This window comes from Caloenas nicobarica, chromosome 12 (genome assembly GCF_036013445.1).
Source record: "Caloenas nicobarica isolate bCalNic1 chromosome 12, bCalNic1.hap1, whole genome shotgun sequence".
NCBI classification, from domain to species: Eukaryota; Metazoa; Chordata; class Aves; order Columbiformes; family Columbidae; genus Caloenas; species Caloenas nicobarica.
This window is the reverse complement of record NC_088256.1, coordinates 12,046,377-12,072,526: the sequence shown is the minus strand read 5'-3', so window position 1 is coordinate 12,072,526 and position 26,150 is coordinate 12,046,377. Positions and strand designations below refer to the sequence as shown.

Sequence of the window (26,150 nt, the reverse complement as noted above, 5' to 3'; positions counted from 1 at the left end):
GTCACAGTGATAAGCTAAGCACGAAAGGTAGCAGACTCCTTCCTTGCACAACAGGCAGCAACACCAGCTGTGAAATGCCCACACAGAAAGGCTTTTATATATTATATACACTACTGTAATCCAAAATAAATAGTACTGTTCTGACTCATAAGTGTATTTCAGCTTGGTTGTTGTTTGTTACGGCTGGAGACTGCTTGCTTTTCATCCCTTCTGTTCCACCCTTGGACACATCGATGAAGAGCATCCTGGGAGTCCGGAGCGTCAGCAGGATCCTTTTGTATTCCTTCCGGAAATTCTGGTTAAGAAGCCCATAGATCACAGCATTGAGGCAGCTGTTAAAATAGGCCATAAAATAGCTCAGGACAAAAAGCCATTCTGGAATGTGTGGTTGCACTTTTGAAGGATTAATTGAAACAGCAAGGCCAATAAAGTTTAACGGTCCCCAGCACACAGCAAAAAGGACAAAAACCACAAACATAGTCAAGAAATTCCGGATGTCGGCTGCTCTGAGCTTCTGCTTGCAGTCTTGTCTTACCCGGTGTTTGACTTGAAGCACCAAAATCCAGATCCGTAGGTAACAAAACGTCACTATGGACAGTGGGACGATGAAGTGAACCACCACCACTGTGATGGTGTACGATGTACTCACCGTCTGGGCAAAGGTGCAGGAGTAAATCCGGGGGTCATACTGCAAGGAGCCAACAAAGAAGTTTGGCACAATTGCCACCACTGTGAGTATCCAGGTCACGCAGAGATAGCACCAGGTGTTCTTCAGGTTGAAGAGCTTATCGTACCGAAGGCTGTGGCAGATGTAGCAGTAGCGGTTGATTGCGATTGCCGTGATGTTGAAAATGGACCCGATGACACTTAAGCCCATCAGGAACCCACTTATCTGGCAGTGAACATTTCCCATGGTCCATCCATTATGGAAAATGGCACTCAAGATCAGAGGGTATGGGTAAACCGCAACCACGAGGTCTGCGACAGACAAACTCACAACAAAGATGTTCCCTACAAAAAAGGAGAAGAGACTGTGAGAGGTTAGCGTAGGACCAGACGACCTGCAACTCAGAACTCCTCTTTAGGCCTAACTCTTCTCACAGGCTTCATTCTACCTTCCATTTGAAATTTGAAACCCTGGAAAATAAGAACTTGCTCTACTAGTGACAGCAATGGAGAATAACTAGCCATGATTAACCTGCATGTTCCTTCTTCAGAAAATTCTAAATTGGAAAATTCTAAATCTTAAATCCAACTATAGCTCTGGGTCAGGTTCCTGCCATCCTCTAAGTTGTGTAGGAGAGAAGGATTTTGCTGTCCTTGTTAAGCAGCCAGCACTTCTGCAGTCACCAGGCAGCCACCTAGCATCCACTGTCCTGCGGAGAACTTAATTCCTTTAAATACTATACAGGACATAATCTATATAACACCACATAGTGACACTTCACATAAGCTCTGTCCCTCATGGGCCAAAGAATTGGGGCAGTCAGGTCAAGTTTTCAATGGTTTATTCATTGCACTGACAGCAGTGGCATGGGAAATGTCTTTTTTGGTCTTTTGCATGTGAATAGGTATATTTTCACCAAATTTCTGCAGTGCTCACACTAAGGAATGTGTGTTCTTCCAGGAGGCATGATGCAGCCAGCCTTCATGTGCTTATCTTATTTCATATGTTTTCCTGTTACTTTCATATTAAAGTTTTCCAGTGCAATATGGAAGGTAAATCACTCCTACACTGTCTGGGCCTGGGCAGGGAATATGATTAATAAGCTGCTGTCAGCCACCTCTGCAGAGCACATGCTGCAGGTTGTCCGTTTAGGCTCTAAAATGAAGAGAGTTGAGAGTCTGTGCGAATATGAAATAATTTAAGCCTTGCTGGACTGAAAATGGCACATTGCGTGGGACAACTCTGGTCAACCCCGCTGCGTGGAGCACCCTCCAAGGACTCGCGCAGCCAGTGACTTCCTAACAGCACTTACTCATTACACGAGTCTAGTGTACTGTTAGGAAGGCAAAACCCCCTCTCTGTTCCACTTGCCAGTCAGAGCAGAGGAGTGCATTAAGAAAGGGACCTTGAGGTCTTTCGGGAACTGGTGTGACCACAGGACCAACTATAATGTTGAAAAGGACATCTGTCAAAATTCAGCTTTTTGATGACTAAATAAATTGTCATTTCAGGAGGAGCTCAACAATGCAATTAGAGGGCAGCACACTAGAAAAAGTATTTTATCCTAACTCTACTACCTTCAGGTACATCTGCAGTGGCAGGAAGGAAAATATTACTCGAGTACCAGTAAAGGCTATGTTTAATACACTTAAGGTGTTAACACCTATGCGCCTGTGTGTTACAGGCAACATCCCAGCCCACTGATCACACCTGCACCTTCTCTTCAAACCCCCATATCCTGCTGTCTACCAGATTATATTGAAAAAACACTAAAAAAGAGGTCTTTTTCTGTAGTATCCATGAAGGGAGTCTCTGAGATCTCAGTTCAGCTAGCTCACTGGCTTCAGTATTTGAAAAATACACCCAAGGGCTGGCAGAAATCACGGCCACATTGCCACTGCAGTTGGCTCATCGCTATGTTGCCAACAAAAACTATAAGGACAAGTCGACTGTTCATATCAGGCAGCAGAGTCCACTTCACGCTGACTGCAAAACAGTCCAGACTTGAGAACAGCCCACGGCAGTGTGGAGCTGAGACAGCTGACACAAAGTGTTATTTTAAAATAAATATTAGCAGAGGTCACGTAAATGCTGAAATCTTTTTAGAGAGAGATTTCACATGCACGGGTTTACCAAAGCACACAACTTCTGTGTCTGCCGTGCCTCCGTGCAGCTCTTTTGCTGATTTAATATCTTACTTAGAGCTTTTCAAAGTGCAGTTGCTGAATCTGGTCCCCATATAATTAACTCTATGCTTAACCCCCTGTGATCAGGCTTAGCGCTCGCACAGGCACCCTAGAGAGGGAATGCTCTTCTGCAGCAAAACTTTTAATCCTTCAACCAAAAATATGCCACCTCAACAAAAAGCAAAATGTGTCCCCAGCACCAGAATTTCCTTTCGGAAAGGTTTTCCAAAACAGTTTTCAAGACAGCAAATCGGAGACAGATGTATCAGCAACCCAATTTAGGAGACTTGCTGGAGGCAGACTCCACTGCTGGGACCACAACCCTCCCTCTCCACTGGGCCTGTCCCACTTGGACACACATTGATATACACGGGCAGTCAGACAGCAAGCCTCTGCAAATGCTGGGGGTGACAGACAGCCACAATCAACACCCAGTTCTGAATCAGGCAAAGCAGAACAAAGCTGGATATTCCCTACTTAAGGCAGCACATCCGTGCATTTAATCCAAAACTTAGCAAAATCATACGGAAAATTATTAGCCTCGCTTCACTACCAGCTGCTAGGAGAAATGTGCAGTCTCTGTCAGTCTTTCTTCACTAACTTGAATAGTTGGGAGAAGTATTAAATAAAAATATAGGCATGAAAAGAGGGGCTACATTGCATGGCTCCAAAATAGAACATGCTGTTCAAAGTATGGGAACTGGCTTCTAGCTAATTACTCAAATAAGAGCAACTTGAGTGAAACAGCGCTTCAGCCTTGCAATCCCTGGTTTGCTACGAGACCACCGTGTGCTGGGCCCTGTGGCCAAAGGCTCGTGTCCTTGTCCTCTGTAGGATGAGATTGGACCCTCACTCCCAAAACCATTGCAGAATGGGAAAACATCTAATGTGTGGCTTTTAGGGAAAGTAAAGAGCAGTCTCCTGCCAATGATCTTCACTACTGCATGTTTTTTAAAATTTTTCCACTGTAAAACAAAGCAGTCTTGCCCATAAATAATACCAGCAGGACTTTAACTCAAATTTAAAATTATCTGCTTCTGTGACACTATTTTCCAATCTTTTTCTCTTTGTTGGCATGTGACTATATTTCCTCATTAGCTTTTGTATTTTCCGTCCTGTTTTTAACTTCTACTTAGTATAAATTCGTTTGTGTGCCACTGTGCTCTATCCCCCAGTTATGGAGTCAAACACGAGGAAGTATGAATGGTGGAGAAAGGCAAGTCCGTCACAAGCATACTGGTAATAAGGACTTGGCCACCTTTTCAAATAAACTTTAAATCTTTTTACATTGCAGAGGTCCAACACAAAGCTATAGATTATAGAGGTAGGATACACTGTTCACAGTGTAATCCACAAATTGTTTGGAAAAAAACCACAAAACAACCTGATGCCCACCAGCAGAGAGAATGTGCAAGTAATGCAAAAAGGGAATTTATCCCAGAACATCTTCTGCCCTAGTACTCCTGCCATTGAGCTCCCCTCCTCCCTCCCAGACTCCTAAAATCCTGTTTCTGCTCACGCCAACAGCCTGCTCCTGTATTCCAGCAGTGCCCTGGCCCTGCCTCTCATTTTGCCTGGATTATCCAACAACACAGGTTATCTGAGGACTTACTGTCAAGTCCTGGCGCTAGGAAATGTGGAAATACCGCAATGAGTTCTGCGAGTCAATAAACAGCACACATAAAGGTCTTCAATGGCAGGCTGCCCAAACTCCACTTGACTTTCATACAAAAGGACATGATTCTTCTACAGACACTAACTGAGCATCACTGTATAAGACCAGGGGTCGTTGGCCCTGCCTGCCTCAAGGGGCTGTGGGAAATCTCTCGGTGCAGAAGTTCCAGTTGCAGAGATCGAGCCTCTACCTGCTGTTCCCACACAGCAGCCGTGGGCTTTAGGACACATGGGCTGTGTTTTAGGTATCCTGAACCTAGAGGCAGGGTTAAAAGGTGGAGAGGGGAGAGGGAAGTACCTAAAATATTTTTCTGAAAATTGTCTATTTTTCTACATCTCAATGTCCAAAACAAGCACCCAAAACTCTTGTTCTCTGCTATCCATATAAAGCTCTCTTACACTCACATTCTTTGCTAAAATATTATCGAGGTATTTCCTTCAGGTTAACAAGATACAGATGCTCAGTGCAGCCTGAAGTGAACACTGTTACCTGTAAACTCAATGCTGAAACTAAAACGTCCTGAGAGGCAGCAGCTGCACCAAAGCCAAGAAACAGTTTTGCGATCAACTTCTGCTTGTCTGGCAGGGTCCAGCTCCGACTGAGGGGGCATGAGGGCTCTGCTGTCCAGGTCATGCCCTACTGCCAGCTGCTTGGCAGGCAGTTGAGTTGCTCCCAAATAGCTGGTGCCCAGCACAGCATTTTAGGGCAAAGAAAACTCCACACAAGTGCCTCAAGCCCAGCAGGTGAGAAGCTGACCCATGAGCATGATGGACATGTGTGCCCCCGGTGTGCCAACCCCTTCCCAGCAGGGAGATCAGATCCTGGCGTCTGTCCAGCTGCAGCCAGAATAACGAGGAGTTGTAGAACTGCAGGTGTAGCAACCGGTGGTGAGAAAAACGTGCTAAGATACACAATGACATAATGCTAAAAGTTTACTGGGGTGACTGGTATGTTTGTGGTGACGCCTTACTATTTGCGGCTTATAATAAAAAGCGTCTTAAACCTTATCTTAGTCCTTTCAGGTTTTATGAAAAACTCAGACTCATGTCTACAAGTAGATAAACTGGAATTAAGACTCACATCAAACTCAGAGATATATATAAAATAAGGTTCAGTAAACAATTTAACAGGCTATGACTGTAAAGCAAGCCTGCAATGACCACTTACCATAACCTAATACACTATATTTAACTTTCCAAAGCTTATGCTCACTGCAAAAGAGAAACAAAATGTACTGTTTGCCTGAAGCAAAAAGATAAAATCATAAAAGCTTTATTCAGCATGCAACAAGACTCTTTATTAGCTTTGATAGCCTGCTTTTCTTGTTTGTTTTTACCTGCCACTCACTGTGTTTACTTGTATTTCACTAACCTCCAGTCTGCAGATGTGAAGTGCACGCTCGGTTCTGCAAGGTAACTGGCAGTTCATAGAAAACACTTTCAGACCAATTTTCTTCTTTTTGTAATAGAAAGATCTCATTGGCTGTGTGCAATCATATTGATCATATACTGCTGTAATGTAGATGGATAGCAATACTATGGTGTTGGGGGATCCTGATCCTGCAGCCCTCAGTCTGACAAGCATCTCTTACAACACAAACTCGAAAGGATCACTCCAGGAAAGAGAGTGTTTGCCTCATCAAAGAGAATTAAGAACCCTCCTTCTATAGGGGACTACGACCCGACATGCTCCACGCAAGCTCTTGGCTTCCACGGCACTGTGAATACCACACACACAGCAACAAATTGGCACATGGGAAATCCCAGACTGTTAATTATTGTCTCTTCTCAGCATTCTGATAAGCACTGATGCATCTGATGTGCCTACACAACAGCCGAGAGTGCACTTACCCATTTTGACAACTGAAAATGTTTCACAAGGGAGCACGAGTGAAAAAAAATCAGAGAAACTCTTCCTGAGATCCAGGCAATAGAAGAAAAAAAAAAAAATCTGCTGTTCAATTCACTAATCCACAAATTTTAATTGAGGATTTTGTGTATTTAGGTAGTCTGTTCAAAGAGAGGAATAAACAAGAAAGGAAAAAGCATTCAATCAATTATCTGTTATCATTACTCCATCAGGATTCAGAGGGGGATAAAGCATGGTTTCCTCCAGTTAAACAGACATTGCAGTTGGGCTGCCAGCTGGTCTCAAATTCTGACTGTACTGCATAAAACGATATAGAGGGTAAAGAACAGGACAGGAGGTATTGCCAGCCCACAGCATCCTTAGGAGGTAAGGCTAGAGAACATGGAAATATCCAATTTAAGGACACCATGAAGGTCCTGGACAAAAACATTACACTCCAGGGCAGAGCAGGAGGCAGTTTGCAAAGCGAACTCTCAGCCTCCTCCTGCGCCCTTGCGTGATCAGACATCAGCATCACTTTGGCATCATGACCGCAAGCTTCATCAGCCACCTCGGCAGAACATTGCCACAGTGGCATGAAAGCTGCCTTTCCCTCTGGACCTGAGAGAAAGACTTGCTTCCAGTAGGAGGAGAAAAGCCTCACGGTATTTACTGAAGTAGAAAGGACCAGCTCCCCAGCACTTCAATTACATTTATTTTGTTATGCGCCATATGTTATTTTGGCTGATAGTTAAAGAGTTGCTTACACTGCTAGGTGGAGGACTGGATTACTGGATTTTAGACTTACTTTTAGGTCATGACATTTTAATCGTATTGCTGTCAAAAACATATTCGAGCCATGCCTTCAGCTGCTCTAACTGAATGCAGCAAAGGGCAATCAATCGCAGTGTTTACACCTCAGAGATTCATAACTTTCATTTGGCTAAGGCAAATCAGATTCAAAGTTGTATCTGAGCTCAGAAGTCTGTGGAAATGGGCAGAAATTAGAGACCAGCCCTGCTCGCATGATTTTATATCTTTCCTTCTATCACTTACCATTACACTGCAAATAAAGTAAAGGAGGCGATTTTTCCCTTGGTGTAAGGCAGATGGTAGCTGGATATGCATTCTCGACTGAATAAAAATGAGTTTAAATTACCTCTTCTCCTGGACCTTTAAAAAGTGTTTGGCCTTCTTTTGGTATCACTGCAGAGTGACTTCTCCATTTTCAGAGTTTCAGATATTTTAAACACATAATGAAGTTTTTAGACCATCCCAGAGAAACACTGTTTGGAAAGCTTCCCGCTGTTACTCCACATTAATCCTAACATGTCCTGCTCAGCTAAGATGTACAAAAAGATGATCTGAAGATATTATAAAAGGGAAACTATGTAAAGTCAATGTTTTACCTACCACCAACAATTTGCAACTATTCAAAAATACTATTTTCTGTTCATTTATGTGCCTTTTAATTACTTCTTCCTGTGTCTTCGTGGAAGTTCTGTACCTTCTCATGAGGGAAAACCACGATGCTGCAATTCTTTGGGATTTCTAAACTTAGCTCTTGTTAGTGTGATATTTTTCCTGGATGTGATTATGGCGACTGGATCTGCTAGCAATGGAGGAGGAGTAAGTGGAGGTCTTGATCTGGCTCTTAATATATACCAAAAAAGTGATAAAAAGTACTCCTCCTAGTTATGTGCCCCAGACTCCTGTCATCAAACTTATAGCCTGCTGTAAGACTATGAGATCCCTGGTGAGTGGTACTATGTGATTTTAAGAAGCTGCCTAATTCTTGTGCAGGCTGATGCCCTTATGTTTAGCCTCACACACTGGCTACACGAGCACAGAGACGAGCTCTACCAGCCCATGTGAACTCCAAGCCCATTATTTATCAACTGGTTTGTAAAGTGCTCTGAAACAGGAAAGGCTCTGTATAAACATAAATGTGAATTATTGCCAGCATCCATTGAACTGACAAACCAGCATCCATCCTCTCCTGGTCCTGGCAGCTGTACTGCCACCATTTGCCATCTGTTACTATTCTAAAATAAAATCTGTGAACTCAGGCTTGATAGACTTAATAACGCTCTTTTGCTACCGGTGCCGGTCAAAGTGTGTTTCTGGCCTGGAAAGCAGCTATGGTCAAGCAACCGATTCCTGGGCAGCTGACAGGCAGAGTGTGTAGTCAGATATGAACACACAGCTGATTTTAGTGATAAAAATCACGTCTGACTGCCCTGGTGAGCTCTGCCAAACCAACCCAGCCGAGCCCAGGAGCTGGCTCCTGCTCCTCCTTGTGCTTCCCCAGCACGGCTTGTTGACTAAACCTTAGTGACAGCACCAGTCACTGCACCCATGGACCTCCACTCCAAGGAGCAGATGTTACCCTGCCACAACTAACAGCTTGTTTTGGGGTCTCTCTCCAGTCCCAGTTCTTTCTAGTTAGGAGTAATTTTTTTTTTCCTTGTAACTCTTTCAAATTGTATAATATATGGAAATGACAAAGCTAGTACAAAAAAAAAAATCATCACACAAAAATGTTTATATCAGTGAAGGACATTTAGCCTTTAGCTCATTCTGGACCAAATCTTGTCCAAGTCTGCTACAGGCACCACATTCTCAGACTGTGGCTGGTCTGTTGGTTAAGCCTTAGGATAAACTGAAGAAGTCCTGTGAGGTGAGGACTGACCAAGATGCAGACTCAAAGCAGCCAGCTTTGTATTCCTACGAATACTTGAAGGTAATTTTTATAACACTTGGTTGTGCACACACATAGGTTCACTTTTTGGCTGCATTAGATGCTGTAATACCAAATTCAGATGCCTTATTCAATATACACCCTAATATCCTTTTTAAAGATTCAGATGTGAAACAAAGTAGTATCATACAGTACCCAACTTCAGGAGAGAGCAAGTTGAGCTCAGACCATAGAGAAAAAGCTCAGTCTGGACACAGAGCAGCACAACACAAAAGGCTGCCCTGAATCCAGCTTCACTTTCTACTGGAAGCTCAGGACAGACCTCTAACACATACTGATCCTGGCATCAGTATCACCTCTAGCACTCTGTGCAACAAGAACAGGAGACTAACATAAAAATAAGCCAGTTGCTGTATAAAGATAGAGGACATTTTTAGACCCAATAAAAGAGTAATTAACATATGAAATAACTAAGCCTAAATCAATAATTAGAGGAATAGTAATAGAACAGCACAGAGTTATGCTGGTACACACACACTAAGCTGTGCTCTGCACGTCCTCAGCTCAGGGGTGCTGAGATGGGCTTGTGTGCCCAGAGGAAGCTTATCCACTTTTCCCATCCTGGGCTGGTCTAAGGAGGGTTGTTTCCCTTCCCAACAAATCTTGCCTCCTCAGAAACTTCATGAATTCCTGTTCTCCACTGCCAAGACAGATTAGTCTGTGCCAGACTATTCAGCTGAAATGCCTTTGTCGTTTGTTTCAGAGAGGGTAAACAAATGCCACTCCTTGAACCAGAATCTGATCTCACACAGGTAAGGCAAATCTGAAACAAACCCAGTGCAAGTGAGCTTGCCAATCTGCTACCTCTGCAAGGTGTCTTGAAAAGCATGAAAATGAAGTTTTACCGGTCTGCACTTTTCTTACAGAATTATGGGACAAATCTTAGGGTTACTTAATTATGAAAAACTGTCCTGCAAGCAGGTGTCAAAGCCCCAAGAAAGAGGAAGGCGGGGATGCAGGGAAGAGTGCCATCACACAGACAGCTGCAGGGTGCAGAACTTGCAGGGGAAAAGCAGAGTTGCTGACAGGCAAATGAACACTGCAGTCTGCTGTAATGGAGCTGCATTTAATTTACCTTAGCTGTTAAATCTGTTCTCACTGTAATTACACAGCATCCTCCTCCTCCTGCTATAAACAACGCATTGAGTAACGAGACTGAAGAAATGGCTAGCAGGAGATGGAGGGAAAGCAGGCCTGTTTCTCTCTATCTTTCATCTTGGCGCTCTTGAATATTCTCTGGGCTTAACATGCTTGGGGTCTTCTGTCTTATGCACCAAGATTGCAGCCTGACACCCCAGGATCTAATCAGTCAAAGGCTGGATGCCTTCCTAAGCCAAAGCTGGCCTTCTGAAGTCCCTCCCTGATTTGGGTTTGGGGTGAATAATTCACTGGCCAAGCAGAGACCTTGCTGACTATGACTCGTGGGCAGGGGCCAGCACATGCTGGTGTCGACGGAGGTGTGCTGAGCACATATCAGATTTCTCATAAATGGCCTTTTCACCAGTCATGTAACAAGCCAGCTCCTTCCTACTCATCTTTCCAGCACTGAAATCGAAGGGACTGATAGTTAGGCACCAAACTGAATAGAGGTTACGTAAATGAAGGCCGGGGTGTTACGGCAGTAGTGGGGTGATTATTGGGGTAGGATATTTATTCTGCTTCTGCACAGCAGTTGCCACTAGAGTTAGGAGAAAGAAATAGAATTGGGATCCCATTTATCTCCAAGGTGATAGGCTCATTGTAGGCTCCAGCATGGTCCTGGTATGCCTTACAGCGTCACACAGCTATTGATTTGCATTTCTTCTGATGACTTTAATATACAGTTTTTCAAACATCTGATGGCCAGTGTTATAAAACAGGTTATACAAAAAAGCTATGGGGTAGATTTAGTATAAGAATTCCTTCCAGACCATGTTTTTTTCTCTCCTGCGGCCTCATACTGGACCTGGCAATGAAGTAGGTACTGCCACAGTAGGCACGTGCAGGGAGGATGAGGTTGGAAGAGAAATGGTACCATGAAGGACAGGAAAGCAGCATATCTGTCCAGAGCTACTTACATTCCTATGCAGTCAGTCCTCCAAACCCACCATCCAGGCCCATGGCAAGGAAAAAGGTTGAGCTACCTGAATTACTGTTCATCCAGCCTTTACAATCTGCCAGGAAGAGGAGTAATATTCCTCACCTTACAAATAGGGAAAGAAAGAGACTCAAGGTTTGATGGCTTTGTCACAACTATGTGAACTGTGAGAGAAGTAATGCATGTAAGTAAGAGACTGGAAAGGAAATCTACTCTGGACCTCCTGGTTCATTTACAACTATTTACTAATCCCATTTCAAATGGAGAGTTACTTTCACCTGGGAACACTTTAGGTACTCTGATACAATTGCATCAGCAAAAGTCTAATGCAAACAGTTAAAGTCGATTCAATAAGAATAATAATGATACTGGAAAAAAATATCTCCAAAAAAACAACACATGCCCTAAAGCACCTTTTAAATTTTCCCAGAAAAAAATCCAAAACCAGTGGTTCCCAGAACACCAGCAAAAGCTTCACTTCAGGTATTCCACATGGTTTACAGAATTCTTGTCAAGGCTAGGTACAGGATGAGCTATAAGAAACAATCGATCTGCAAAACTCAGACTAGGAAGTCCCAAATGTATTGGTGGAAGGCATCTGCTTCTGTTTTTTTCCTAATGACTTATGAAACTTAAACATCTTTGAGTGCAATGTGGGTATATTGAAACAGAGAAGACATTTTTGCAGTAAAGTCCACAGTCCAACAGGAGTCCATGTGAACAAATGGTTCATATGGGTGTGCTCTAACACTGATCTGGACAGGGACTCTAATGGTAGCTAATATCCAACTGGCTTAAAGGAAAATAAGAGTTCATGGCACTATGACTATTACTGGAGGAACCTCTTGAAGTAAGTAGCCTTACTTGTAGGCAGCAATACGCACAATGAAAGGGAGATGTTGTGTTTGGGGATCATTGCTGACGAGGCTGGCAGACACCTCTGCCATCGACAGCTTCCACCACAAGAGCATCTCTGTATTCTGCTCTCACACAAGAGTTTTGCTCTCAGCAAAAAACACCAGAAAGAATAAAAGATACTGGAAAACCAGCCATCCATGTAAGCCAAAGGAACTCTGAGGTACTTAGCTCAACTGCCTAATCCTGAAATACCCCCGAGTCCTACTTTCTTGTCTGTAGTGATAAGGGCAGGTCTACTTTCAGAGTTATATAATCACCATCAAGTGATGATGCTCTTAGTATCGCCTTAAACTTTCCGCCTCCTTTTACTTTTTATCTCTATTGAACTTTTCTCAGCAAGAAATAAATCACACAGATTTCTTCTCTCTGAAACCACTTAACATCCATACCGAGATACTTCAAAGCAGTAATGTGTAACTTGAGCCTTATGACTCCCGTTACGGTCACGGAGGCTCAGAAAAGGCTGCATGCAACCCTTCAAATGCTAACCCCAAGTGGACCTTTTAAGCCAGTCAGGGGTTGGTAAGGGAGACTCTGCTCCCCCTTTCAGTGTTTGTACATCCATGGGTTTGACTATGAAACCCATCAGGGTCAACAGAGCTGGAAGGGACCTGGGGAGGTTGGTTGACCATCCCCCTCAGGCATGGCATCTCCTCCTAAAAATTACTGACAAGAAGCAGCATTTCTAGATGGACGCTGCCCTTACTCAAATCCAAGCTGCCTTCCACCCCTCTTGCTACAAAAAGGTGTTTTAGACATGCATTGGTTGAGCAAGCTCAGGAACAAAGGAATAACTCAACAGCACCTTAAGTCAGCGTAAAACCTTCCCCCAGGCAGGGGCAAAATAGAAAGAGCTACAACTTTTCACACTGCCTTTTGCTGCTGAAGTGTTGGAACTTCTGTCAGTTTTAGAGGACACACTTTAATTTGCCATCCTCTCCAGAGACAAGACAAATGGTCAAGACTCCTAAATTTTTAAGAGAAAAACCTCACTCACTCTAAGCAATTTATGAAAAGACCTCTTCCCCACTCTTAGACTTTTTCTAACAATGGCATTTTTTTAAAGCACCATCATTCATCATGCACAAAATGTTACTTCCTGCCTCCCAGTCTCTTCATAACAATTTGTGACCCTCCATTTCCACTCCTTAGTAGGATTCACAGATACTTTTAATTTAATTGCTGAAGTGCCATGTTGTTATCTCTCCCCAGTGAAGTCTTGTTGTTTATCAACAAACTCCAAAGTAACTGAATATTTCAGGAGCTACATCAGGATGAAATGAAGCATGGGCTTAATACAGAGGCTTCTAATGAGAAGTCTTTGTGTCCAAGTGCAAACACAGATGTCATACATTCATCCTGAAATCTTAAGGGTATTTGCAATATCGCATATCATTTAGAATACCTTCTGAGAGGGGTTTGATTTGACGGGGTAGAAAGGACAAAAATGTCTAGTTCTCAGCAGGAGTGTAACACGAGTGTACCACAGTGAGCAACAAAAACTCACAGCAAGCTGCCAATCTCCTTCACGGGGAGCCCCCAGAGCAACCTGTTAGAAACACAGACAGGAAAGGGAGATCCAAGGCGAGCTTGCTGTGCACTGCAAAGATATTTGTGGAGATTCTGTCAAAAAATTTGCTTGGCATATTGCTGGAAACAGATAAGAGCTTTGCACTTTAATGAGAAACTGAGGGGAGTCCAGCAAATGCTCTCTGCTCTCTGAGCAGAGCTGGCATCACGTTGTCATATGGTGTGCATTTCCCTGTCAGGCATGTGAATGCATCAGCATTGGTTGTACGTTCATTTAGGCAGCTCAAGAAACACCTCTGAGAGCAAGGAGGTCACCTCCAGTCCGGCAGGGCCACCCTTGCAGAACCACAAGAAGTTTTTAACAGACTCAAAGAGTTCAGTCAAGTATCTGCATATATTCTAAGGACTCCAGGGAGGTATTTGTAACGTCAGAGCTAGAAGGAATCAGGATTTGCAGCTTCAGTAACAGATTTACAACAAATAACAGAGACCCAGCTCTTGCAGCAAACTCTCCAGCCTGAACCACCCAAGAACGTCCCCAGGGGCCCACCCTGCCCCGGCTCCCACATCTCCCAGTTCTGGCTGTCCCGTCTCCCTGGCTCCAGGGTGGGGAAGATGCACCCCAAGGAGCATGGGCCCGTGTCTGCTAACCCAGAGGATGTAAGAGCCTTCATGTGGGAGCACAGTGGAGAAACACACGGTATTGACTGCACCACAATGAAAAATAAACCCAGAGCAACAGCTGGAAGGCAGCGTCTCAGCACCAGGAGTGCAGGGCTTGGAGTTTAACTGCTAATTAGGACAAGGCAGTAGCAAAGGGCAGAAGAGAGGAAGAGGTCAGCTTTGGTTCCCTCCAGAGCTCAAAGTCTTTCCCAAATTCAGCTACATAGCACATCCTTTAAAACGAGAGCAATGGCTTCTTCTGCATTAGCAGCAAAGCAGAAACTCTCATGCCAGCACTGTCTGCTGATACCAAGTGTCCTTTTATCATTTATTCAGGAATAAAGCTGTAACAAGGCAGATTTATATCAAATGACAAATGACAGCTGTGGGAAAAAGAAAAAAGTGCCACACTTCATTAGAACTCTGTAAGAGTTCTGACAGCCAGAAACACACCGCCCAAGTGGCAAATACAGCCGAAAAGACAAGACAGAACTCACAGCAGCTGTTAAACCAAATGGAAACTTGTTGAAATTAAGGGCCATTTCCCCCCTTTCATATTTAGTCCCAAAACACCATGTAAAGAAATTCAACCTCTTATAAAGACAGATTGAGTCGTTAGCGCAGAAACGACACAAGAACCTTGCAAAGATTTCAGACTGAAAGGTAACCATTAATACCCAAGCATTTCCTAAAACCCCATGAATATGTCAATCTACTATCAGCTGGGACCCTCCAATATTAAAGTAATAAACTTTACCAGGGTGAATTTTACTGTTACTCACTCGGTGTTAAAATACTCCTTAAAAACATGCAAGCATTCAATGTGGAAGATGCTGATGGGTCTGTAGCATCAATACCAATGCAGCCCTGGACCAGACCACACATTTCCTTCTTCCCAGGGAGGTCAAGGCCATACCTGCCCCCAAGTATCAGCACTCCCAAATTCTCTACACCATCAGGCACAGGTTTCACACACAAAGTCTGCTGAGATTTCCAGGACATAACAGGAGCGCACAAGGCTTACACAAGTCACACCTGGACTTGATTTTGTAGAGGTACCACAACAGCCACTGAGAAATACTCAGGACTGTAGAGTACCCCGCAAGCCAAGCTGCAGATTTTGCCTGAAGGATACTGATTTCCAGGGGAGATGGGATTATTCTGCTTCAACCAGACCCAAACTAAACTTTGAAAAACCAAACTAATTTAGTATCTAACCCCAGATTATCCCACAGTGTGAAGGTGCAGTGCTGACAGGTTTTGTTCTGTGTTTCTTTAGAGGACAGGGGGTGATAGCACTGTGTAATTCTTTATTTGATTAGTCAGAGCTACACTCATATTGGAGCACTGATTGTAGGGACAAACGAGAAACCCATTGTTTCCAGCAAGGACTTTCCCAATTAATTGCCATGTAGCCTTGAGTTAACCACTGCCTTTGCATGTTTCAGCTTCTTGCTCTGCCAGCAGAAGATTTGTCTTCCTTGCACCCACTGATCTTTAAAAGTATAAATATGTCATTCAGAGAAGGCAGAATAGAAACAAATTAAAATATTTCTGACGTGCCTACCTTTCGCCCTTGGGCAGTTCTCCCAAACCAAACAGCCCTGTGCAGAGCAGTCTCGGGAGCCTGCAACATGCAAGAACAACCAAAAGAAGTGGGATGAAACCGGCAGAAGAACAGCCCTATTTACCTGTCCCAGCATTCCCCTCCATCCCCCACACCGGGAGGGGTTTAGATGAGAAATACTGAACTGCAGCACATGCAACTGTAAATTCAGCAGGCAGCACTCCTCCCACTGCACTAGAAGGACCCGCTACCTCATCATGGGACTAGAAGCACATTTTGCTGCTAGAGGTGCTGTGACTGGACCTGTTGGCACTGGAAAAGGACAGAGTTAGTTGGGTTAACAAACATCACTGGGGATTCCTAACAATAGCAGTCTGAATCAGAAGAGCACTTGACTAACTCCTAACTTGGACTGCTGCATCCAGCAGTGTCCTTCACCCTCCACTTGACTTGGAAATCTTTCATGCTCAAAGCTGGACGCAACTGAATACGGCCATGGTCCAGTCCTGGACTGTCAACGCTTCCATGCTTGCAGCCTGTGTCGGTTTGAAAAGCGCCTGAAGATCTCTTCCAGAGAAACCTCACCAGCTGATTTCTAGGGGATAATTGGAAAGGTCCACTGTAAATCACACTGTATGAGAACAAAGACACTGTTGTCCTCTGACACAGGGTAGAAGCTGCAGGTCAGCATCTGAGAAAGCAGTGATGCAGCTCATGGGTAAACTATGAGTGTTGCTTGTTTAATTTATGCTTGTTTTGGAACAGAGGTGGTCACACACAGCCTGCAGACAATTTGCTCTTTGTAACTGGCGCCTAAAGCCAATTCCTTGTTCCCAGAGACCATGGCCTCAGGAACTGAGGTCCAACCTTGGTTTCCCCTTCAGGCTCCTGCTGCTTGCACATCTCCCAGTGGGTTTCACTTAACAAAAAGCTCACACATACCTCTTGGCTTCCCAAAACTGAACAGTTGCTCATGTGCCAAGAAAAAGAGCTTTGCTGTCTATGTACAACAGCACAACTTGTAACTCTGGCCATAACAATAGCACTACGTAATAGCCAAGACTGAAGCAGCTGAAACTACCAGCAGCTGTATGTTGCGACATGACTGCAGCATCTACTCAGGGAAGGAACATGTGAAGGATATTGAAGTACTAAGACCAAAAGCAATGAAATTTTCATCAAAAAAACAAAATGCCCCCTATGTCTCCTGATACACATGCACAGCACAGCAGACTGCAGGACCCTGTCCCTTGGGCCCAAGTGTGGGAGCATTAGAGCGTGTGGGGCAGAGATTCAAAAAGGATGTGGCTCTGTGGAAGTGATACCTACTGAAGTGTCTGCAAATAAGCCTTTGCACCAGGAGCAGCTACAGCTTCTTTGACAAGAACACATTTATTCTCTTTACTCCAGTTTATTGTTTGGGTTTCTTTAGCAGCATTTTCTGCACAGTCCTCAGATGGTCTGGTAATTATGGAAGACAGGGCACTGTGAATCACTGTTATGGTAAATGCTACAAGTTTCTCAGACTGCCTGAAATACATGCAGAGGCTGCTTTGGGATAATGGCAGCATTTACGATGATGTCAGCTTCCAGCGAGTCAATTCCGGTAATCACAGAATCACATAAAACAGGCCTGTCACCTTCCTCCTCAAGAGACAGGAAAGTATCAAGAACAAAGATGCATACCTTGGAGACTACAGACACCAACAAGCCTATGGGAAAACTGGCTCAATTTTGGTATTCAACATGCAATTCATCTTCTGTACGAATGATGCTGAAGACCAGGAAAATCAGAGGTAACATCACAACACTGTCCCGAGTTTGCTGCTGGCTTCCAAGTCAAACTAATTCTCCTTCCATGGCTCAGCCTAGAAGAGGAAAACTGAATATCTCATCGCGGGCAAAGATTTATTAGCAGAAGTCTCCTCTAAAGCAAGACTTTTACCTGAAGTCCTGACTGCTTCATCAAGACTAATGAAGGTAAGGATAATAGTCAGCCAACATGTTTCTTGGTGGAACTTGCAAAATCCAAGACAAGGAAATTAGCAAAGAATCCAGAAAAGACAGACACGTAAATAAACCAAAGGTGGAAAAAGTGTCCATCAGAGTTTGGACTTCAACTGATACCAGAACCTCTGTCTATGAGGCTCCAATCAGTAGGAAACTAAAATGAAGAAAACAAAGACTGGCGAGACAACTATAAGCAGGCCCACCAGGGACATCAGGAATAGGTCTTTTGAAAGAAAGCTCAAAGCTGACACTGAATAATAATGGACACATATACATGTGCAATTAAAAGAAGCGGCCTTTTTTTTTTCTGCAGTAGCCTCCAATGATTAGGATTTCATATTCCCAGAAATGAAGTCCCATGCGTTTTCAAAGGGATGGTACATTTGCAGAAAAGGAAAAAGTCACAACGAAAAAATAAAACTAAACTAAATCTGCTTAAAAAAAAAAAAGCCTAGTTTTAAGCAGAGTAACCACCACGTAATGCTGCAATACAGCAGCAAGATTGTGGGTTACCTAAATGTCCACCCAAGAAAAAAAAAAAAGACAAGCTGAAATGGTGTTAGCCAACATGGATAGATCATTTCAGTAATGGATTTGATGCTGACTTAATCTTCTCACTTGGCAGTGTCCCGAAAAACCTGCTCTTTTTGCTTTCCCTTATCTAAATGAAATTAACCTGTTCCACAAAATCAAGAACAATTTATCAGGCCACTGAAGGCAGACTGCCTGTTGGATCCGCATCTGTGTTATTCCACCCAAGAAACAAGAGAAACTTCGTAATTTAAAAAATAAAAAATAAAATAAATAAAAAAATTAAAAAAGGATTGGCAAAGTATTGCATCTGGAGTGTCGCTGCTCTTTTCTTGCACACTTTTTGGCTGCTTAGCACACTCCACTACACAGGTTGTACAAACAACCTTTTGTTTGAAACAAGAGTCTTTGGCTCCTGCTACGACACAATTTTTTCTTCAGTACTTCAGAAAATGTAACTTTCGCTGCCATCAACCAAGAAGAAATTTCTGAATGAACAATATGGGGGCAGAATATTTCACTGAAGGGTTGAAGGGTTGGTTCAGCTGAAGGGTTGGTTGTTGTGTTGTTTGGTTGGTTGGGGTTTTTTCCATGAAAGTTTTACAAGGAAACCTTATTTTCTGAAGATGTCAAAACTACTATTTTATTCTTCCTCATATAACACAAAAAAGTGGTTTTTTCAAAATTAATCTAGGAAATGGATTACTTCGCTTTTCACCAACAAGGGTTTCTACTGTTTCTACCATTTTGCGCTCACTTGAGGATGTGAAGTCCTGCCATTGCCCCCTCCCTGGAAGGGAACCACATAAACACCTGTATCTCAACATCTCAGAAGTCTCACAGGTTTAAAAGCCTACAGAGGAAAACCCAAGAGTAAGAACTGAAGGCCATATTTTTCTTCCAGTATTAACTGGTTATATTCTGAAATGAAGGCCAAGAAAGAAAATTTGGGTAAAGAATTGGCTGGAGCCAGAATGCTCCATCAAGAAGGAAGCCCTCTCAGGAAGAACTGCAGTTTGTTGCATCTTTCCTCTCAATCTTTGAGCTTTGTCTTCAGGAAATATTATAGTAAAAATAAGCAGTTATCTGTAAAACCCTTAATGTTTATTATTAACTTTTTCATTCTTGGAAGACGAAGGAGGGTAGGAGGAAACACATTCAAGAATAACAAGATGACGACATAAGGGTTTTAAGTGAGAAAAAGCCTGAGGAAAACACTACTGCTAGGATGCACTGCGCTCCTACAGCAACACAACTGAGTGGATTTCCTCCTGTCTTGTGGTACTCACAGATGTGACCGCACAGGCTGGAACCACAGATGAAAAGCAATGGGAGCTGAGGAGTAAAAGTGTCCCCTCCTCCCATAGCGCCTTCCTGCTGCAGAGCCAGCAGGACAATTCCCTCTCTAACAGGACATTGTGTTCAATGAACAGAGAAAAATCAGGAACAAGATGATACTCAGAACCGTGGCTAGTTCATGGTAAATTCAGAAGCCAACCTCAAATTCATTCTGTGACGGATGTGACAGCAAGAGCACGGTGCTCCCACCCTCCTGAGGCAGTTCCAGCCTTCAGAGCTGGAAGAAGGAAAACACCACCCTCTCCCATTTCTCCCACTTCTCTCAGGGTTGTTTGCATATAGGATTGGGCTAAATGAAGAGCAAAACTAGTAGGGTTGTGAGTAAGGAAGGGAACAAAAACGGAGGGAACGCTGGGGGGTCAGGGCACTGCACACTCACTCTGGGGACCCAAAAGGTACAGCTTGCTTTCCACTTGGGATACTTTAAAGGAAGGATGCAAGACTCACCTCAGCAGCAACAGAAGGCTCAGCCCTGCCCCTGTGCACATCAGGCCAACGCAGAATGACACATCTGCATTTCACATTATCCATTTAAGCCAGGATTCACATATTTTTTTCCCCTCAGACTGCTGCGTCATGGGAAGCCAAGGCCAGTTCTCACTGAATCAGTGTGACCTCTGCAAGGAGAAGCAGCAGGTCTTAAAACATACGCTACTTCATTTCCCTATAGGCAAAGCTGGAAATGAAAACACTGTTCATGCAGCCCGGAGCCAAGGTAGCATGCTAGAGACTGCGTGGGAACCAGCCCTCTGAAAACAAACCCACGTTTGCTGTTTCTTTGAAGTGTCAGGTCCAGAGCCTTTGGGCACATGAGGAGACAAATCCTTTGTGCCTTGCCTCACCACAGTGCATCCTATAACATGTTCATGGTCATTTGTCCATACCACACACCCACTAGCTTCAGGCTACGAGAGTACCTTTTTCTTCTCTAAATATTTACCTTCCCGCCTTATACATTCTCCTGCAAGCTGCAAATGGTTTAAAAAGATGATAATGGTATTTAGTGGGATTGTTATCCGTGTACAGAGTTTTGTTGTAAAGGAAGGCAAAGCTGGCTCTTCCCTGTATTACGAAGAAAAGTGAAAACACATTAGGAAGGAAATGGTTCTGCTGACACCATACTTCAGCATGCATCAAAGTCTTCTGATAATTTACAAATTTCTTTCCATGGATGTGGTCTTGTGTTTACATCAATATTTGCAGTTGCTGCAACAGTCACACAAACATTGAGAGGACACAAATTCAAAAGCCCCAAAAAATGACATGCCTCTGATTATGATTAATGTTCATTACAAATGCATCCAAGAACTCTTCCAAACCCTAACATAGGGCAAAATAGAATTCAGAATTTACCAATACTCTGGAGATGTATTTTGGAAACTTGAATGACATAAAGTTAAACATATTTCATTACCCACATAACATCCAAGACCAAACTAGATTTTAGATAAAGCCCGGGTTAGAAGCCGCAAGTTTCTTCAACTCTGTAGCTCATGGGGTATGCAGTCTTTTAGATAATTACACAGATTTTGACTCTGGCACATGGTATCATGCAAATGATTACCTATCTGCACTCATTTGCCAGAGATCCACAGTCACAGAGGCCTTAATGGAGGAGACACAATCTCATCTGGAAAAAACAAAACAAAACCAAACAGACTTTATCTTCACCAGGGACTGTTGAGACACTGAAAGGATGTGGAAAATTGGAAATAGTATCCATGCTGAGAGCATAATGATCCTTCTCTTAAATGGAACAGAATTGGACTACTGCTTCTCACTAGGAAAAGCAAAAAAGCACTTGCAAACATGAGTCCTATTAGGAGACTCATAAATCTACATCCCACAGCCAAGGGAATCCTTCATGTCCTTACCATTCCTCTCTTCCCATTTCTATCCCACTCTCTAGGTGCTTTCTTCTATTTTTCAGAAAAGGACAAGGAACAGCAAGTGTGGTGGCACACCTGATACTGCTGCGGGCAAACCCACCGGCTTGGTGCTCCCGTTCTCGGTACTGACAAGTCTCAAGGGTAAATCCCCTTTCACCTTTTTTTGCTACATAGGACACTCCCAATAGGGCTGATCTTGGTGTGCTGAAGCGAGTGTGAATGGTCTCACTGCTTCTGGAGCATCACTTTCTAAAATGGTTTTGAAGAATGTATTTAACATGGGTTTGTAGGCAACACTGCAAGTTAAGAAGTTGTTTCTGGTGCTTTTCTATTCTTCAAACTCCACCTTAACACCTTCTAAGTCATGAACTGTCCTGTTTTCAAGTTTTGTGAGGATAAAGGGCATCAAGCAACATAAAAAATAAAAACTGCAGAAAGTACTTGCTCATAAAGTAACTTCACATTCTCCCTCTTGATTTGGAACATACTTGTATATATCTACAGAGATGAATTCCAATAGTTATTTCCAATACAATAAATAACAGGCTTCCCCAGATATGACATAGAGCACTAAGACAAGAGGTCACAATATATGGGTCTTGGACAAGCTGTAGAAAACTTACACTTTGATTGTTTTTCTTTTGCTTCAGTTCCCTGTGTTTTCAGCTCTCTACGTAAATAATGTCTTGGACTTTCTGAGTGCTACTAGAAGCAAAAAGTGTTCAGAAAGCCAAGCAAATAAGAACAATATTTACCACGTTGAATTACTTCACAGAGGTTTGTCAAGGTAACACTTTCTGAAATCTCATGGAGACCAAAGGGTTGGTGAATGCCCTCAGCATGAGAACAGCCACAACAAAGCAGATCTGACACTCATCTGCTCCTGCACCCCATTGCCAAGAGCTGCCAGAAGGAGCTGCCTCACAGAAAAGTTCAAGGAAACATGTACTGGGCAACAGGGAGATGATGTGCCTTAAGGGCGTTCTCCTCCCTGACGCACAGCCCAGTACACACAGAGTCATATGCAATATTAATAAAACATAGCAGCTTTTCTAATAAGAGAGTTCATTTTTGAACAGTACTACAGTCAATCTCTTCGTAAACCTTACAAGACAGTTGATGCACAAAGCTTTCACCTAACAAGTTACCTAACGGGAGATAAAAGCATGCCAGAAAGCAGTGGCTGGGGCTAGGCAGGGAGGGAAGACACTGTGCCTGGCATGAGCTGATGCTATAGGAGCCCATGCTTGAAAGAAAAGATTTAGGATGCGTTAACGGAAAATGTGTACCTGCAAGTCCGACAGATCTTTATGAGTCTCCTCCGAGATAAGCCTGCATCATTTAAGCCTAACTTCCCAGTTATCTCAGTGATCTCTAGAAAGCCAAAACCACGCTGCCTGGGTGAGAGCTGCACCAGGGACGGGGCTCTCACGGGTAACACACAGCAGAACCGCTGGAAGGAGCCACCCATACTGGAAGACAACCTGGTTACCCAGATGAGACGCGCTTCTTGTCTAAAGTAAAGCCTCTACAATTTATAGAATGCTCCTACTTTTATTAATTGCACAAGACATTATCCAAGCTAAAAGCGCCACCTCCGTGATTCTTGTCAAATCCCAGTTGGCCGCGGCTGCCGCGGGTGAGTTCTGCACCCCCGGGCACGGCTGCCTCTGGGCTGAAGGAACTGCAGCCCCCGGGCAGAGCTGGCTGCTGAATGCCCAGGGGCACAGATCTTCTCTACTGTGCAGAGCTGTTAGGAACACATGATTTCAAAGGTAGTGTTCTCTATCAAGTAACGAAAACCTTGCTACACCAAAACGCAAAATCTTCATGGTAAACATGCTGATATTTAGACAGTGTTCAGTAGCGAATGACTAAATGAATTAGCTTGATAGGTAAACGTGCTTCAGCTTGCTTCAGCTCAACTTATCTCTATGCAAATATTCAATTTTACCTTATATGCACATTTACATGTTTTCATGTTTCAGCAGTAACAAAGAGTTTTGATAAGCTGGAATCAACCCTCCTCCGTCTGCAGGGAATTTTCACTTTTTGTTCCAATTCCAAACACGAAAAGCCAAATTTGGATATGGCAATTCCCCATAGAATAGAAATTAAGAGTCAAACCCATTCTCTTCCTAAAACAACATATGAGGCCAAATTTGTGATCTTTCTCTGGCTTTCCCCATTCAGCAGAGGGGAATAATCCCACACAATGGCATGTGTCTGATCTGATTGCTACAAAGAAATTGGAGGCTTACATGTAGAGAAATATAAATCCTGCATTGCTAAGGTTTCCTGGGCTGCAAGAGAAATAAACATTGCCTCCTGGTGATTAAGAAAGTAATTATTATTATTAATTCTGAAACACTTTGAATTACATGGTACGTTTTCTTTAAATGGGCACTATCGTTAGTGCAAGCTGATTTGAACCAATGATTTATTCATGACTTAATAACCCTGCTTGTTTCATATGTTCAGCACATTTTGCTCAGTTTATTGTATTACTGGCTGGTTGCTATAAACAGTCCATTTAAATTTAGACAGAAGCTTTTGGAAAAGTTCTATTTAGAACAGATATGTGAATTAGAACACTAACTACATTGATCAGTAACTACTGGTTTCTCTTAAACTCTTAACATTTACATGTGCGCATTAGGATTTCAAGAAAGTGCACAGTTGAAGCTCACATTCAAACAAAGCTTTCTACTCAGACCTATCCTAATACCCAGGCAAGAGGAAGTCTGCCAGACAGCACTGCCAAATTGTGAAATTTCTGCCAATAAATCAGAATAAGGCTTCCCCAATGGTGGTGTTAATAAAATACCTCCAGCCTTGCTGATTAACCTGCAGCACTTTTAAAGATCGTCCCCAGGAACTAAGTCAAATTGTTTTAGTCTCCACAGTTGCTACAGCCCTTTATAAGAGCCACATGCTGTTCCCTCTCCTAATATTTCCATGTTGCAGCTTCTTATTTGGTCATCATTTTCAGGATGACAGCTCTTATTTGGCTGTTTGGAGAAGGAAACATTCCTAAAAGAAGCATCACAGCCAAGTATGTGTAAAGTTGGCATGAGTAATACCTGCCCCCTATTATACTCCTTTTATCTACTCAGAGCAAGAGATGAAGGCACATGTGAGTTAAGAGACATTGCCTGATTTACAACCTGTTCTGCACAACCCTGCAAGACAGTGGGGTGCATATAAGAGTTTACACAAAATGCTACCCTCTAGTCATCTTGCTTTGCTAATTAGATAAGGAATAAGACTGTAGGGGACTGGGCAGGTAGAGTGAAAAAATGCTCAGCTTTCCATAGTCTTTGCTGCATGTTGTTCAGGGAAGTTTTCCAAATGGCGCAAAAAATTAGAATCTAAATCAGAAGCTGGATTAGGTAAAGCCATGACCTAGGATGATGTATTGGTATCCTATGGATGCAATCTTTTTTTTCTCTTTAACCAACACATTTCAAGAAAACATCTAGGTATCAATTAGCATGCAAGAAGCCTGCTGTTCAGCTCAGACATGGTGGTTGGCTGTGTCTGCCAGCAGAGGAGGCTCATCTCCGTTCTCTCAGAGCAACAGTGTAAAACACGCCTCCCCGTTCAGTCCCTTCAGCCTTCAAGGAAGCTGTTCATACAAATCCCTGGGATGCCAGAGTCACTGATAAAACAATTATTTTTAATAGAAGTCGCAACTTTTGGCAAGATGGCAAAGCACATAGGCCACTCGTGTTGGTGTAAAAGTGGCCAGGCAAAGCAGGAGCTCGGGCTCCGCTCTGGGAGGCCAGGCTCAGCCCCTGCCCACAGCCTGAGCACAGGGACGAGCAAAGGGATGGGGAAGGACACAATGCAAAGTCACTGATCTTACATCTTTCCAGCCACTTAAACCTCCTCAGGTACAGCTTTGCAAAACCGATGTCCCAGAGCTGGACTACAAACTGGACACACACACCCAATCTTTCCTTTCCACAACTACCTAAAAAGGTTGTGTAGTTCTCATATAAAACTCCACAAGCTTAATTCCTCAGACACAATTACTACTGTTGCTTGAATACTTGAGATGTCTTGAACACAGTTTATGGTTGGGATTTCTTTCCCCAAAAAAATATTAAAAGGATTGGTTTTGTGTGTGTTTTTTAAACACATACTGCATTCTTGACTTCTAACAACAGCAAATATAAATCCATTTTTTAATGTAAGTGAAAGAGAATGAAAGTCATATAAGCAAAGAGATTAATTAATAGTTATGAGGTATCACACTCTTGGTTCCAGTGGGGTTGTAATTATAGGAGAGATTATGCACGGAGATGTTCAGAGATTAAGGAAGATGAAGGACATGACTGGCAGAAGAGAGCAAATATTTTCCATGCCGTGACACCCTGGTCATTGGCTTTACATTGCTTCCCAGTGCGATGCTCTCTCTAGGTATAAGTTTGCAGCACTTTCAAGTTCCATGTCAAGATTGCCTT

General features: G+C 43.2%; 1 protein-coding gene across 1 annotated transcript in view; it reads right to left on the bottom strand.

Annotated features, from left to right (window-relative positions):
• Window positions 1-69: 69 nt before the first annotated feature.
• Window positions 70-26,150, bottom strand: part of GPR50 (G protein-coupled receptor 50) — a 41,177-nt gene continuing 15,096 nt past the window's right edge. The window contains 1 exon segment of the mRNA XM_065643352.1: window positions 70-1,011. Within this exon segment, the coding sequence (XP_065499424.1) occupies window positions 146-1,011 (866 nt within the window). The 3' untranslated portion in view covers window positions 70-145.